We start from the raw sequence: 14,817 nt of genomic DNA, 5'->3' as shown, positions 1-14,817 counted from the left end.
CAGATGTTACCTGTTGCTTCTGTAACTGTCCAGAGGGAATTTCTTCCACCTAGGCTATCTAGTGGTAATTACTATTTGCCTCATCAAACAAATCTAAAAAGCTCCCTGTCCCCAGCATGTGTTTTTTGACTTTCAGGGTTGAAGTTCATGTAAGTTCATAGAAACCAGGTTCATATTTGTATTTCTGAAACAGCAAGTGTTCAGTCTTGCTGTAGTCTGTGGTAGTTATTGTAATTGAGGAGTCCTTGAGATCAAAAGATCATAGTGTGTTCATACTGTGTGTACCTGAGTCAGACTATGTGTGGGAGCAGTACCTAAGCCATTAACAGGTATTTTTCTTGGAAGAAAACTGAATCCTGTTCTGGTTTAGTTCCTGTATTTCAGTGTGAATTGTCATTCCTGTCACTTAAAAAAATCTTTTATTGGCCACACTTCATTACATGGGACATACCCAAACTAAAGATGAAGAACTTGATAGTCTATATAGTGTTTGTTGTGCTTCAGTTTACTTCTGAGAACTGTGATCTAACTAGACTTGACAAGGAAGAAGGGATTGGAGATACAGATATATTGATAATATCAGTAGAATTCTTAGGATTGCATATTGTACATCAGCAGTGGTTGCTTTTCGTTGTCCCTTTCTGAAACCTTTCTCAAAGCTATGTGTGTGCCTGCCACTTTCCTGACCCTTAATTTTAGCATATTCTGGCCACTCTCCATAATGTTTGATGGAGGACTCAAATATGCTTTATAATCTTAACTAAGCATGTTTTCTTTCTTCATCATGCTGTACAAGATGTACCAATAGAACACAACCTGATCTACCTCAGAGAAAGAAATGATGGGTGTGTTTCATATATCTAAAATTATATGTATGCACCACCCCCACCCCCAACCTGTCAGGAATGGTGCATCCATATATATGTATATAAATTTATTTATGTGTTTGTGCTGATAATAACCAAAATATTCCAACTATAAAGTAGTGCAAAACAAAGACAAGTTATTTTTTATTAACTTCTTATAAATTACCTATTTAAATTAAGCAAGAAATGATAAGGAAATGAAAATGTATGTTTTGAATGTCTTTTGAACAGTGTTCTCTAGGTAGTGTCTTGTAGTTTTCGTTCACTCTGTTTCAGGCAGTGGCTCCAAGCTTCTGCCTCCTGACTGTAGAGGGAAATAGGTGAGGAGCAAGTGGGATACAAAGCTGCTTTGTCCAATAGCACTGAAATCATACAAGGTTAGGTTAAGAAGTCTTGTATTTATCTTACAGGATCCAACTTCCTGGGTAAATATTCACCACCTGGAGTATACAGATGGAGGAATCCTGGACCCAGATGATGTGCTGGCAGATGTTGTGGAAGACAAAGATAAGGTAGAGCTTGGATGAAAATATTACTTTGGCTTTTTGATGTGTCTTTTCAAACAACTGATGCTACTTTCTCGTTTCTTGGACATCTGGCAGGTGAAGTGGCTGTTAAATATTTTTAAACATATCTATCCATAGGTGCTATATTTCTGTGCTTCTGGAGTAGAAGGAGGGAGTGGGAAGCGTGACCAAAGCAGTGAAGATAATAAGAGAAGCCTAGCAGTTCATTTAGAATTTAACCTTTTCAAGCAGTTCTGTGTTTCTTTTTATGCCCGTATTAAAATAGAATGGTGAATGAATGTGAGCTTTGCAAGACATTTTTTATGCCACTTAAAATATCTTTTATAATCTCTTCCTTTGCACAGAATGAAGTTTTTGAGAATCATTCAAATGTCATGGTTGAGTGTGACAAAATAAACAGACAAATCCTGTGATGACAAGAACAGCTGCTTCAGCTGTGTTAAATTTCAGGAGGAGTTCCCATGATTTGCTACTGAAAGTCTAAGCAGACCAGTTATGAATTTTAAAAGCTATGAGTCTCTAACTTTCAATTCAAATTAAGTAGATTTCCTTTCTGGATAGAGAAGTAGTAGCTGCAGAGAAGCTCCTTTTAATTGTTTTGTTATTAACAGAAAAATTTAGCTTTGAGAAACTAATTGGGAACTTATTTCAGCATAGAGGAGGAGGGGTATAATTTATAAAACTTTGCTGATTCTATTTATTTTCTAATAAATATCTAGGAAAAATATCTAGTGACTTGAAACTTAAGATCCAGATATGGGATATGCCTGTGCTTTTAGACAAATAGTTTTGTCTATTTGAAGTGCTGGATGCTTTATGACTTAAAAAAATAATTCTCTGTATTGCAAACAGAATTGCTAGTTTTGTATGCTGTTCAATGAATACAGAGTGCAGCATTTTGCTTATGATTAACGGGATGCTGTTTCTCAATACCTTAGAAAATTGTCTAAGGTGCACTTCACTGTCATTTTGTAGTGGTTTGTATGGGAATTCTTAAAAACAATGGATCTCTGTTAGATATGTATTCTTTTTATCATACTTATGTTTCTTGCTTGTCCATATTTACTGAAAGTATACTTAAAACACCATAGGACATTTTTCCCGGGAGTGTTTGGAGACTAAAAGACTGGGTTCTGAATTTGACACTGGTGTGTATCGAGGATAAGACCATAAGCATAAGATTTCATAAAATGAGTTATCACATCAAAGGGAAATGCATTACTGGTCTCACCAGTTCATGAAAATTAGCACAACCACCCAAGATTTTCTCTATTTGAAGTACTGATGAGCATTAATTTTCAGAGTATTTGCGATGCAATCCCAGTTTTAACTTGTGACCAGAGCCTTTGCTATACCTTGTTGGTGGGTGTCACTGGTTGAGTTTGTGTTGCTGATGAAGATTCTAGTTCACACACAGCTGTAGGTTTGAGCTTCTTCAGTTATAACAGTGCTAGGTGAGACTGCTTCTGAAGCTGCCTTGAGGAAAACCCACTGGAAAACTGGGATCTTATTCTCTGAAGTGGTCTGAAGTGTTTTAGGAATATAACCAACTCCTCATCTCCCTGTGATGTCTCAGTTACATGTGATGCATCACTGTCATCTTGTCTTCTTCAGAATGGCTTGGTGAGACAGGGATAAGAAGGACTTGCTGAACAGCAGCAGCTGCAGTGACAAATCGGATTTTTTGATTAAAGTAGAGGAGAATGATGTAAGGGATCTACTGGTTTGAGAGATGGAAGAATGCTTTCATTTGAGAGAGGAATTGTGCCACAGCGTGTGTAAGGAGTGTCCATGCTACCTACTGACGAGGTTTGGTATGGTCTGATAACAAAGAACCAGGCCCAGAAAAGGCTTACAAGTAGTTTTGATAGTTTTATTGTGTCCTGTTGGCCTTTGAGCCTTCACCAGTGTTATTTCACACTGAGAATCTCGTCTAGGGGATCTTTAAGCTTTTCAAAAGAGGGGAGGAGATATTCGGGTCAAACTGACCTGCAATCTTGTTTAAAGTCCCTGGATAGATGAAGGAATTTTTGGTACATTTATCTGTGCACTGCTTGTCTTTGGTTATGATTATCTGTATGTGTGATAAATGAATAGGCCACAGCTTTGTTGCTCTCTTGTCCTTGTCATCCTTCCCTGTGCATCCAAGCCAGTAATGTAGTTTCCCATTAAATCAGTCACTCTCTATAAAAATAAGCATTGCACTTAACCTCAGTGCCTTTAACCAAAGGTGTGTTTGGCATTGCTGACCATCTGGATCTTCTTCAGTGGCAGAGGAAAGCTGATGCTTTTTAAAGGGATATAATCTGCTCTAGATTGTACTTTGATAGCAGTAAATTAACAGTTTCTTCAGAGGAAAATGTCCTTGTAATCTATTGATTTATTTCACTGTGACAACAAAACAGTGAGAGCAATATCAGATATAATTTGTTTGGAATTTCAAAAGCTTTTGACAGTCCTTAACAATAGACTGTTCAGGAGGCACAACTACTCATGAGGTAAGCAGCAAGTGCTGTGGTTGGTTAGTGAACAACTGAGAGGGAACAAAAAGACGGAATAAATGGTTGGTTTCCAATACTGAAATGATGGCACTGGGATGTGTAATGCCCATTATTGGGAGTGGCAGTGGTTTTGAGGTCTGCTTATGTTAACTTCATGGCTTCCTCTTGAACTCAAAATTAAAGTTCAGCAAATAGGCAGTGCAGTGGATGATATTAATAGTTGTCAATGTGCAGTTAAGCGTGCTGGAGAGGGTGGCTTGCTTTATTTGCATATAAAACAGGTCTAAATTAGTATTGTATTTGCTTGGTAAGGTGTCATGTGAAAATGCTTTGGAAATTCTATTTGCTGAGAGTCCCTCTTGCTGCTGCTGCTGCTTCAACAATAACCTGTGTCCTGAATTGGGTGTCAAAGGTAGTTGACATAGTTTTGTAGAATAGCTTTAAAATAGTTTGTTTTCTCTGGGTTATCTAGCAATTGGTTCGTGTCCCAATAATCTGAATGATGGATTAATTAAAACCCCCATATTTTGTCAGTTGAATAAAAACATGCTGTTTAAATTGTCTTATTCTAATGTGTTGAAGCTATAAATGGAGTCCTCTTTGTAAGCTGCTCTTAACAGATCTTCCACTTGAAATGACTTTTCTTGAGGAAGAAAATGTCCTGAGAAAATATCTTAGCTGTGCAAAAGATGGAGTACAAAGTGTTTCCCTTCATATTACTCTTCTTGGTACATGTCTTAAAGGCATAAACTTAATGTACCATCTATATTCCCTCTGATTTTTGTTTTTTAAATACTCATAAACACCTGGGGAAACTAAAAGTATGTCATGAAGGCCTGTGTTAAGCTAAAACTTGCTTAGCTTATAGGAAGTTTCCTAGATCAGAATAGTTCTACTTTCTGAATTCATATAGAAGTCTACAGGGAAAATATGCTTTCTATCAACCTTCTTATGTACATATATGTTCATATTTTGACAGGATTAAATACAAGCAAAATATGTTTATGGGTATGCCTTTATCAGCAGACCCTTTCTGAAGTAGGTGATGGTCTGCTGTCAGGGTGCTGGGTGGTTTTTGTTTGTTCAGGTTGTCTTGTTTTTATTTTGGGATTTTTTTCCTGTTTTGTTTGTTTGGTTTGGGTTTGGTTTTCTTTTTTTGCTTTTGTGGCTTACTGTTTGGGGTTTTTTTTGTTGTTTTTCTGTGGGTTTTTTTGGGTGTTGTTTTGTAAGACTGTGCTTGCAAGGGCAGTATTGCAGTAGTTACAATTCGGCCTTCAAAGCTGCTGAACATTTGTGTAAAGATACATCTCCTGATCAGTGCTGCTGGCAAAAGATGTAGGCTTGTCATCCTAGAAGGTGGTGTAGGTTTAACCTCTCCAGAGACTGTTTCCAGTTTCACTGCTAATAGTGGGAGAGGGTTTGTGGTGTGAGGTGCTTTTTTCAGGAGTGGAAGGAAAAAAAAAGACTAAGTGATTGTGATGGGCACTGTGCTGACACTGAAATAGCTGGATGCCAACATGATCTTAGAAATCAATGTTTGATTGGGAATCTCCTTTGTATAAATATAGGTGACTTGTGTTTTTTAACAGCAGCAGAAGCTTTTGAAGGACACGAAGCAACATCACTGAAATGCTGAAACAGTGATACTGTTTCTAGATTTGTAGTGACTGTAACTGTCATTTAAGTGTTTGTAATGATGATATCAGGTAAATGGTATGAATTAAGTGTCGTTCAGATACCTATTTTAGCTAAGCATTTAATGAAATATTAAACAGCACAATCACTGAGTTCTTTCTTCTCAGTTCACTGTGAGCAGAAATACAATATCGAGAACACGTGTCTCCTGGGTGGTCTCCAAATGCTAGAGAAATCAGCTGCTGCCTGTTCAGAATGGTTGTTGGGCCCATGCATGCTCCTGGTGATAAGCTCAAGATCTGGCTGAAGTTTTTGTAGAGGATCCTAAGTAAGTCTTTGAAACCTTACTTCAGACAGAGGACTTTACAGGTAGCTTTAGTTTCACTGACAGTATTTTGAGTGTGAGGCTGGTTTGGAGAAGTTGTTTCAGCAAAGCAATAAAAATGAAGCAGGTGTGAACTTCAAGAATGATGTAATTATATAAAGGAAATGTCTTTCCAGATACATGACACATGTTTTCTGTCAGTGGATTCTGGACTTTTCTGTTGTCTCCAGGCAGGTTAGTCACTTGGAGTAATGGCTGGCTGGGATTAGCATTTAGAGAGCAGTTATTTTCTGACCTGAGTAGACCTTCAGGGTAGTCATTTTTGCTGTGAAAGTGATTGCACACTGTAATGTGCAATGTGTATTTAAATGACGTTACATTGAGCTAATTCCATCTTTGAACAGCTTCTGTTGTATTCAACCATCAAATTCCTCATGAAATGGAGAAGGAAATCAGAGCTGAAGTAACCTTTAGGTAAGTACAGAAACTGTGACTGAAGAGTAGGAGGTGATAATGAAAATTTCTGCATCAAGTTGAAAAATGGCAAAATTAAGTCAGAATGAGAAGGAGGCTAGTGGGCAGAAATATCTTGGTAGTTTGAAAAATAAATGAAGGGCTGTAGTATTCTGAGGGAATTTCTCTTCATGCGGAGTTACAGTTTGGTGCTTTAAAGCTTCCCCTGCAAGTCAGTGGTAGAGGCCTCTGTGCTGGTTTGTTTAAGTTACCTTCCAATGTGTCAACAGAGCTGGAAAACGTCACGCTTTACAGATCTTTTTGTTGTATGGTTTGATTCCCAAATACATGATCCATGCAAGTAATGCATACTTAAGTTAGAGAAATGTTGTTCAAACTCTAGACTTCTGTGTAATTGAGCTCTCTAGGGTTTTTGTAACTTTCTGATAACTGGAGTGCAGAATAGAGCCTTTTTTATTCTTCAGTTTGTTATGCAATAGTATATTATACTTGTTTGGGAAAAACATAGCAAGAAATGTAAGACTTCATTAGAGCTGAGAATTTTTACCTACTGGAGTATATGCTGTAATGGGTTTCTTATGTAGAGTCCTCTCCATGTTGTTGCATCTGAGTCAACTTTCCCCTGGAGAAGTTTAAAAAAAAATCCCTTTTTTGTGAGAATGTGAGAGTTCTCTGGTAGCACAGAAAGCTGTTTAATAATGTTTCATGTAATGTGGAGGTAACATTTGAAGTGTGCAATAGACACAGGATAGTTCAAAGTGGTGTGTTAGAACTTGGATGCTCTGTGTCATTCATAAAATCTGCCTCAAAAAGGCATACATCAGAGAAGAAAAAATTACAGCTTTTCTTCTTTCTAAGGTGGTTCATATTGCTCTAGACTAGAGTTTTGACACTCAATGTTACATTTAGTTGATTAATACCATGGCCAAGTTATTGTTTTAATGTGTGTGCTTTTACTGACTGTCAGACTGGTGGCAGCAAATACAGGCTTCAGGCTTCTGAGACTTAGTGCTTCTGGCAGAGTCTTGGTTACACTTCAGAAGTTTGAATGCCTTGTTTGAAAAACTGGTGTCCAGAGGCAGCCAATTTTGATGTTTAGTTCCTTACTGCTGAGATCAAAAAGCCTGATATGCTCAAGATGAGGAAAATGAAGTTGCAAAAATTTGGCAAAACAGGTATGTAAGGGCTGATGTTCTTTGATTTGGTTTTAACCTGTTTGGTTTTTTGTTTACTTGTTCTTTGTTTTTTTTTATCTACCCCTCATATAATTTGTAGGTTGTGGTTAGTATCTCTGCCAGAATATGTGCAGCTATTTGTCTCTGTGACTCTTCCTTACTGCTTCTGGTTTTGTATTCATATTTTGTGGTTTCAGTAATGAGATCCTACAGACAAGCAGCAATCTTAAAATTTTATTAGCAAAAGGATAACAAGTAATGCGTTCTTCTTTCAAACCCTAAATTGGTCAAAATTAAAATGGATTTAACTACTTCTATTCTGAATAACATGTTTACAACCTCCAAAAGTATAATACAGTCTTATCGTCTTTGTTACGTTTAGAGTACTCTGTTTCTTCCTTGTATATGTACCTTGTAAGAAGTTTCAGTTATGATTTCCAATAATAAGAGTTATTAGGATATGAAATTGTTGTTGCTGACAGTATTTGTTTACTTAAATATTCATAACTAGTTCTGAGTGTTGCAGTTATAAAGACTAGACAGAATTGTGAATAAAACCTCCATGCAACTTCTGTTCTACCGAGGGAGTCCCGCTAGAAGCTCTTCGGGTATCTGATAATGAGCTCTACCTCATGTGTCTATGAGGAAGGGAAGTATTAGAAAGGGCATATTTTAAATGCCGCCTTTGCTCTTGTTATACCTTAAAATATGGAGATGTGAGACATGGGAAAGTCCAAGTACAAAACAGGGGATCTGTCCTTTTGGGCTGCGTCAAAGGAAGTGTTGCCAGCAGGTTGAGTGAGCTGTTTCTCCCTCTCTACTCTGCTCTCATGGGACCCCATCTGGAATACTGCTTTCAGGTCAGGATGCCTCAGCGCAAGAAAGATGTGGACCTGTTGGAGAGGATTCAGAGGAGGGCCACAAGGGTGGTTAGAGGGATGGATCAACTGTTCTATGAACACAGGGTGAGAAGGTTGCGCTTGTTCAGCCTGGAGAAGAGAAGGTTCCAAAAAGACCTCAGTGCAGCCTCCAGTACTTAAAGGGAGCCTGTAAAAACAAGGGAGAGCGACTTTTTATGTGGACAGATAGTGATAGGACAAGGGGGAACAGTTCTAAACTGAAAGAGGAGGCATTTAGATTAGATATCAGGAAGAAATTCTTTACTGTGATGATGGTGAGGCACTGCAACAGGTTACCCAGAGAAGTTGTGGATGCACCATCCCTGACAGTGTTTAAAGTCATGTTGGACGGGCCTTTGAGCAACCTGGTCTAGTGAAAGGTATCCCTGCTTGGCAGGGGGATTGGAACTAGATGGTCTTTAAGGTCTCTTCAAACCCAAACCATTCCATGATTCTATGATTTTGCATTGCCTGTGATTATGGCTTTTCCTGTCATCTTGAGTTACAGGCTGTTTAACTTGTTCAAAAGGACAGCACCAATGCTTGCTAAAAGCTTCCACTGAGTTTACCTAGGGTTTACCAATAGCTTAAAACCAAACAAAGGCATTGGGGATGGGGACATTCTTGCAGAAAAACTGTAGGCGTTGATTCGCTGGCCCTTGGATGAACTAAGTTGGAGTTTTGTTTTTGCTATTGACAAAATAGTATGCAAACCAGTTAAGCTGCAGCTGATTTAAAAAAAATGTTTTCACACTTTTCAGGAAGAAAAAGTTTTGTGCCATTTTGAGCCAGTGCTTGTTTAGGAAACAGATGTCTGATTTCACTCTTGTGTAGTAGGGTGTGCTGTGAGCCACCATATATGTATATATAAAAGGATATTTTGGTAGGAGTTAGTCTGTTTATTTTTGAAGTGGGATCTGAACTGTGAGTACCAGGGGAAGGGGGCAAAAAATCACTATCATTAGTACTTACTAAGCAACACTTTATTTCAGTAATGCAGTTTCTTTTAGAATACAGATTATGAAGCTTTGCATTTTTATGAAATTTGTTTTAATTCCTTGCTGCAGAGGTGCCATGCATTATTCAAGATTATAAAATGATTTGGATTTCAGGAGCATTTGGATTTGCTGATGAGGATTTCAAGCTGTGTAATTATGAAACTGTATGCACATGGGTTGGAAGTTCAGAACTCGTTAGCGTAATCATTAAAATAACCATTTTTTAAGTGTGGTATTACGTTCCAGGGTGTGCAATTACTCTATCATGTGCTCCTGGTTTTACTGGAAGCGTTCTTGTAATAAACTGCAGGTCTAGCAGTATGCTTCACGATAAGTTCATAGCTTTAAGAACAGACACCTGGTCAGATGTTACTTAGGTTATTAAAGAAAATTTAGTTTTATAGATTTAGAGCCATAACACAGTTCCTGTATGCATTAATCAGCCTCCTGTTTATCCTAGAAAAATGTATAAGCTTTTACATATTTAGTGTTATATAATGTAATTTTTCTTAAAATAGAAAAATTTTCTTGGAACATATTGCAAGGGTTACTTATTTCAGCTCTACCTAATTTAACATAGTGTGGGAATAAAGGTTCTTACCAGATGGACTCCAAAGTTTTAGCTTTTCCAGTGTAATCTGTGTTTGGACGTTCTGAACTGTGACTTCTTTATCTGAACATCTGTAACCACCAGAGTTTTTTCCATTCGTGGTAAGTATTCCAATAGTTTTCTCAGATAAAAAAAATAAATTAAATAACTGTGACAGTGGGTCTGTGACACTAACAGAATTCCTGCTAATTTTGGAATAAGATTGCCTATTTAAATGCTAAAAGGGGGATTTTTGGAGTTAAAATCCTCTTTATGTAAGAGACGGGAATCTGAAACTTGTGCTTTTCTAATTTGATTCTCTGTTGATCCCTCTATCTGGTTTGTATTTTGCTTTTTCAAAGAGTATTAAAAACATACAGCAGGCAGAATGTTTGGACCCGGGTCACTTAGTTTTTGGGAAGTATTCAGCTGTGCAGCTGTAACACTTTCTCTCAACCTGAAAATGTGTTTTGTCATCTGGGCACTAAGCACTGGAGCTAATTGGTGGTCTGACAACTGAAACTGTCTGCGTTTCTGTTCCTTTCACAATGAGAGGGATGGGGGGAAGGAGGTCATTCCAAGTGCATTTGGCCACAAATGGAGGTCTGAATGAACATTCAAATGTCCTGATGAAAAGGAGCTTAATATCTCTTTGTGTAAGCATAACCTGGTGGAAGACTTATTCCTTCTTAATGATTTTCATCGATGTAATAAATACTTGGAATTCTATATGCACATGCTGATGCTTAAGTGCATATAAGCACACATGTTAATGTTTACCAAGGGAGTGATATGCATTGTGAAAATACTTAACCTTATTGTGGTAAGACAATTTGGTGGCTTGTTTTGCTATAAAGTAAGCTGAGCTCTTAAATACTTCCACACAGTGGTTTAATTACAATATTTGGAGGCTGATAAAGTTGAGGCTGTTCATCTTGGAGAAGAGAAGGTTCTGGGGAGACTCATTGCAACCTTTCAGTACTTAAAGGGGGCCTAAAGAAAGATGGGGACAAACTTTTTAGCAGGGCCTGTTGCAATAAAACAAGAGACAATGGTTTTAAACTGCATGTCAGTTTAGACCAGATGGAAGGAAGAAATTTTTTACAGTGAGGGTAATGAAACACTGGAACATATTGTCCTGAGAGGAGGGAAATGTCCCATCCTTGGAAACGTTCAAGGTCAGGTTGAAGGGGTTTCTGATGCAGCTGAAGATGTCCCTGCCCATGTCAGGAGAGTTGGACTAGATAACTTTTAGAAGTCTCTTGCAACTTCAACTATTTATGATACTGTTATTTCACTTATCCACATATGGATTGAGAAAGGGATTTGTTGTTCTGTTTTACAGTTTGGGCTCCAAAGACTCTTTCAGTACAAGGGCTTAAACACCTGTTGTGCCATACGTTTTTTAAGATGATGGTGAAGGAGGAGAAGTTTTGTGTTGGTATTTCATTCCTTTTCAGAAGTGACTGTGTCCTGGCCCAAGGAATTAAAGCTGGTTCTGGTACAGTTTTGGGAAACTGCTTCAGTGTAGTAAGCTCGTGTTTTCAGTGCTGCACAGCTCTTGGGTCACGTTCGGTTCTTCTGACTCCTGTGACTCTTCCCTCCAGAAAGTTGAGGCTTTGGAAGGTAGAAATCTCATTTACATTTCAGCAATTGCAAACAATTTGGAATTTGTGTTTTGGAACTCTCTGGTTGCAATGGGGGTGGTGTTCTAGGTGAGATGGCCTAATGCTATGGCTGTTCTAAAAGCAAATATCTCCTGAAAGTATTAAAACAAAACGAAGCCTACTCAGTTCTTGTGTGCAAGTTTGAGAAATCAACCCTTATTTATTTAAGGCACATTTGACATGTTTGAGGAAAATATCATATAAGTTGCCTTTAAAAATGCACACATATAACCCAGTTTTATGTGCCAACTTCTTGATATATGCAGTGTGTAGTCTAACAGAAAGGCTGTCTTAGCTTGATTTTAAAAGGCTGGGAAGGGTACTGGCTCCATACTTCAGCTCCAGAGGCAGCTTTGTAGCTGAAGACTTCTATTGAAGGTGCCAAGTAAGCGTGAGTTAGTGCCTCCTTTGGGGAGTGGAGAGGCTCAGGTGCCCAAAAGGCTGTAGGGGTGGAGACATACAGACCTTTGTACCGGTTGCACAGTAAATACCTTTTGAGAAGATGTATGAATAAGAGAACAGGCCTTCATCTTTTTGAGAGTTCAGAAGTATCTTCTGCAAAGAACCAGAACTGATTGTTTATAACCTTCTTACAGGTTTTATGGAGGAGTGGCTGAGGGTCTTTAACCTGAAGAAAGGAAGGCTCAGGGGAGACCTTTTTTCTCTCTCTACACCAATGTGAAAGGAGGTTGTAGTGAGGTGGGTCTGTTTCTTCTCCCAGGTAAGAAGTGATAGGACAGGCAGAAATAGCCAGGTGCACCAGAGAAGGTTTAGACTGGATATTAGGAAAAATTTCTTCACCAAAAGAGTTGTCAAGCATTGGAACAGGCTGCCCAGGAAAGTGGTTGAGTCACCATCCCTGGAAATATTTAAAAGATATGTAGATATGGTACTTGTAAAGTGGTTTAGTGGCCTTAGCAGTGCTGAGTAATGGTTGGACTTGATTATCTTAAGGGTCTTTTCCAACCAAAATGATTCTGTGATTTTTCACTATTAGTGCTTTCCTGTTCATTGTCTTATTCTGTGATGATGGTGTTAATAGCAAAATTGAGTTATAGTAATTTGAAGACTCAAGTTTTAGGAGTTTTAGTTCTCTTCTGTTTCTTCAAAGACAGATGGAAGAGCAAAGGAGATGTTAAAAAAGATTTTAGAGTGTACTTACCATTGCCTTTGCTGAGGACAGGGGCTGCCATGGAGAAGGAAGCAACCCGTCTGCAAATCAACTGGTACAGTAGGTGATGCATTGACTTCCCAGAGGAGGACACACCTTTCTGGGTATCACAGGTCTGGGTTTGTGGAGGAGGACCAGGCTGTGCCATGGACTGTGAGTTTAAGTGTCACTGCTTTCTGCTGTTACCTTAGGTCAGGCTCTGTGGCCAGAGAGTAGCTGCAGAAATGCAGACTTCGGAGAGGTTGTCTTGTACTGTTTCTTCTTTGGGAGGGAATGCTAGAGCTGGAGGAAAAAAATTAGGGTGTCTAGGCTACCTCTAGGTTGTTCAATTCAAGGCTCTTTGGTAATTTTGCCCTGGCTTCCTGTGCCAAAAGAAACTGTAGTATAAAATGTTGGATAAAGAAACTCATCGTAACTGTAATGGAATTTTGGTGAGTAAAATATAGCCTTTACTTTCCATATGTTTGAAATGCATTTATCTTATGGTAGAGAAATGGCATGAAATGTCAAATATGGGGCAAAGGGTAATTCTAAGAAAAAAATTTTTTTTAAATGAATGAAGTTGACATATTTTCATTTCACCTTTGTTGAAGGTTTCATTTGTGGATGCTTTTTCTGTTGCTGTTTCTGTTGCTTTTTTGTTGAAATTGAGTTGAAGACAAACAATAGTCAGAAATAAAGACAAAAATGCATTAAAAGCTAGCCAAGTGCAGATGTGCCTTATGTGGCTTCCTAGAACAGCATTCTATTAGTACGTGGCCTTATACTTCTCTTTTTGCCAAGTTGTATTTCTTAATGTGGCATGTGATTTCTGATCACAGTAGCTGATTTTCAGTCTGTAGGGATTCTTTTGTTACTGTCCTCCTAATAAAGCAATTTTCAAATAAGAGCTAACTTTTAAATGAACTCAAGTTCTACTCTGACATGTTTATTTAGCAGGCTGTGGTAATTACAGTAATTATTTTATGGTGTGTTTTTTTACAAAGTACACCTTTTCCAATGCATTTTTAACTTAAGGTGTAGTTTTCAAGAGGATAATAAAATACACTACCTCAGATCATGCAATCAAGTTAATGCAATCAAGTTGCTAATCATTTTCTTGGAAGAACTTCCATTAGAGAAGATGAAGACTTGCTCTTCTTTTGCTGAAGAAATGTCCTCATTTGCTGTTGATTGAGGTCTTAAGCTTAAACTGCTAGGTATAGCTTGACCCAGGTTATATTAGTGGCACTTTCAAGTTATGATTGCTTGCCTTCCTGGGACTACACAAAGATTACCGACTGATAAGAAATCAAAGAGCTGAATTTCGGAGTACTGAGATTTTCCTGATCTTTATGTTTTACGTGTTTAAAGTCTGAGGAGTCTTTCATATGGTGCTAATGCATTTTATATTAACACTTCTGAAAAGTTTTTCTTAGATGACATGTTTCTTACATCGTTTTATGTTCAGCCTTTAAGGAAGGTTTTTCCCAAACTTTCCTTTATGTCTAATATCTACCACATAGCAGTCAAAGCCTCAAGGAAAAAACATGTTTGAACAAGAAGTTCCTATAGGTCAGTATAAAATAATGTTAGTGAGATGGACAAACAATGCAGCAACAGGAACTAGGTGTCTTAAGATACTTTTACCTTTGTGACATTGGAGCTAAACTGCTGAAGGTAGGTATGAAATGTATTATGTGAGGAGCTTTGATCACCACGTGTGGTGTATTTAGTTTTCAAGTTATCAGATCTTTATATGAAGCTAAAACTACCCACTGGCTTTATTTGTAATCCTTGTATAGAACTGTAGCTCTTATTTCTGTGCCTCCTCTCTGCAAACTAGTTATAGTACCTGCTGAATAAAGGAGTGAAGAATTTTAATTTCTCCTCCTAGATGTCAGATTCTGTTATTCTGTATAGCAGCAGCATTCACTTAGTGGCAATTCAAGTAACACCTTCATAGCTAAAATTCTGTTGAGTCTCATATATAAACATAACCTGGAAAAGT

At 38.0% G+C, this 14,817-nt stretch overlaps 1 protein-coding gene across 1 annotated transcript in view; it reads left to right on the top strand.

Annotated features, from left to right (window-relative positions):
- Window positions 1-462: 462 nt before the first annotated feature.
- The window catches only part of PARD3B (par-3 family cell polarity regulator beta), a 371,837-nt gene continuing 357,482 nt past the window's right edge, over window positions 463-14,817 (top strand). Inside the window, exons 1-2 of the mRNA XM_018071589.2 lie at window positions 463-582; window positions 1,277-1,378. Coding sequence (XP_017927078.2) covers window positions 463-582; window positions 1,277-1,378 — 222 coding nt within the window. The remainder of the gene's footprint in view (window positions 583-1,276; window positions 1,379-14,817) is intronic.

This window comes from Manacus vitellinus, unplaced genomic scaffold (assembly GCF_001715985.3).
Source record: "Manacus vitellinus isolate BGI_N305 unplaced genomic scaffold, ASM171598v3 scaffold_20_pilon, whole genome shotgun sequence".
NCBI lineage: Eukaryota > Metazoa > Chordata > Aves > Passeriformes > Pipridae > Manacus > Manacus vitellinus.
This window is presented reverse-complemented; position numbering and strand designations above follow the sequence as displayed.